The sequence below is a fragment of the Priapulus caudatus genome, unplaced genomic scaffold (genome assembly GCF_000485595.1).
Source record: "Priapulus caudatus unplaced genomic scaffold, Priapulus_caudatus-5.0.1 Scaffold2007, whole genome shotgun sequence".
In the NCBI taxonomy this organism is placed as follows: domain Eukaryota; kingdom Metazoa; phylum Priapulida; class Priapulimorpha; order Priapulimorphida; family Priapulidae; genus Priapulus; species Priapulus caudatus.
The window spans coordinates 16408-18680 of record NW_014579068.1 but is presented as its reverse complement, the minus strand read 5'-3'; the positions used below and the strand labels follow the sequence as shown (position 1 = coordinate 18680).

The 2273-nt window shown below is 42.5% G+C and overlaps 1 protein-coding gene across 1 annotated transcript in view; it reads right to left on the bottom strand.

Moving 5' to 3' along the window:
- LOC106818068 (kynurenine formamidase-like) overlaps positions 1–1520 on the bottom strand; it is an 8926-nt gene extending 7406 nt beyond the window's left edge. Inside the window, exon 1 of the mRNA XM_014822790.1 lies at positions 1115–1520. Within this exon, the coding sequence (XP_014678276.1) occupies positions 1115–1510 (396 nt within the window). The 5' untranslated portion in view covers positions 1511–1520. The remainder of the gene's footprint in view (positions 1–1114) is intronic.
- Between the last annotated feature and the right edge of the window lie 753 nt (positions 1521–2273).

Genomic DNA, 2273 nt, shown 5'->3' with positions numbered 1-2273 from the left:
ATGTTCCCGTCAGTTTGCGCCTATCATTTATCATACTACCATAGTTTATTCTGGATTTTTTACTAAACGTTAATGTGGGGGCTAAAAAATCAATTTGAAATTAACGGTGAATATCGCAGAAGTACATCCAGGAGCTAAAACAGTCAAAAGAGAAAAAGAAACAAAGGGCATGTTCCCCCAGGTGGGATTCGAACCTAGATCAATGAGATATAGGAGTCCGATATGCTTTATCCATTCGGCTCCTCCTGGGCACGTTATGCTTATTACACCAATGGATTCACACGTACGTCGATGTATAATGTTAGTCTGTACCGCGCGTCTATTGCATGAATTAATTATAATTTTTTGATAAATTTTTAACTTTTTTTAACTTTTTGAAATCAGCCAGAACCACCTCCCAGAGCGTGATAATGTCTGAAAATATACTTTAGTTTTCCTCTAGGCTGCGGAGTTCTCTAGTTATGCGCGAACACACAAATTCGGCTGAACAACTTTATATATAGAGATACCTCAACTACAAACCACCTACTAGAACTACATCTTGACTTTCGTTCCTGGTTCTCTGTCCGTCCCGTCTCTCCGCATCTGTCTTACTGTCTGCCTTGTTCTCTCCTTTCAATTATATACTCTTCTATCTTGTTTCAAGGCAGGTCGGACGTGTTACGGTCACGACCGGGTATCAATAGCTGGATATTCTGGCATTACTTGATGTGCTATTGTTTTTCATCTTTGGGCTCGCGTGGGGCACGCCGGTTTAATTAGCCGCATGCTTCCACGCCAGTTAGCGATCAATAAGATATCTATCGTAATTCATATCAGTGTCTATAAGCGATCTATACCAGTCTATAAACATTACAAAAACGGGTTGACAATAGACTCGGCGTTGACTTAATCTAAAATTCTGCTCATATAAACAATTGAATTGGAAAAATACGCAATTCAACTACGCATTACGCAGAGCAGAGAAACGACCAGAAAACGCAAAACAACAAACAGCTGTATCATGAATGCTTTTTACGCTATGCGCATACGCACAGTAGCATGCACGTGCTTAACACAGCAATAATGACGATGACGTAGACTAGGGGAAAATAGGTAGCAATATTCTTCTTACCAGGATGTCCTGCACGGTGACCTCGTAGTTTCGGTTGATTTCACTTTTCCTGGACACGTCGATGACGGCTCCAGGACCAATCATGGTCTTCAGCGGTATCTCGTCAACGCTTTGCGCATGCTCGTAGAAATGCAGAGGTGCGTCGACGTGCGTACCCGCATGCTCGCTCGTACAGAAGCGTTTCGCCTCGTAATATACGCCACTTGGCGTCTTACCCTTAAACCCAACGCTGATGTTGAACTTTAGATGCGTCGGCCACGTAACCATGTTGGTGTTCGCGTATTTGTGCGTTAGGTCGATGATATCCTCGTCTACCTCGCAACTACCTCGGTCCAATATGGCGGCAGCAAAGACTAACTTTGCTATCAACAAACGTCCGATAATTACGGCAGCCATCGTTTCGTTGCTGGTAACAAATATAAGAAAAACAAAACGATTAAAATACTCATATCCACCAAGCCATTTGTATATCCACCAACTAGCTAATTATAACCCATGTCTATAAAAAATAGATATATATCTCTTATTCGGTCGTTCATCTATGCATCTTTCTATCCATCCATCCATCTATCTATCTATCTATCTATCTATCTATCTATCTATCTATCTATCTATCTATCTATCTATCTATCTATCTATCTATCTATCTGTCGTTGACATGTAAACACATTCTTGCGTCGGAATATATTATCTTTGTTACGAGAAGATAGGTCACGATGATCTCAATTTATGTTCGCGTTAAACTGTTAAATCGTTACGTTGATTCGCGCGCGCGTGCTGTGTGGTGTGCTGGTGTGTGTGTTGTTGCTGTGCTGTGTCGTGTGTGTGTTTGTGCGTGGGGTATTGTGTGTGATGTCGTACTGTGTGATGTGTGTGATGTGTGCGTATGTCGTGTGTGTGTGTATGTGTGTGTGTGTGTGTTGTGTGTGTGGTGTGTGTGTGTGTGTGTGTGAAATGTGTGTGTTGTGTGTGTTGGGGTGTGTGTAAGTGGTGTGTGTATATTATATTATATATTAGTATGTATTATTGCGTGTGTGGCTTGTGTGTGTGTGGGGGGGTGGTGGTGTGTGTTGTCTTGTGTGTGTGTGTGTGTGGGTGCATGGGAGACCACGCTGCCACCCTCTATTGTCGCCTGAACAGGGATCCAACCGTCAGCGGT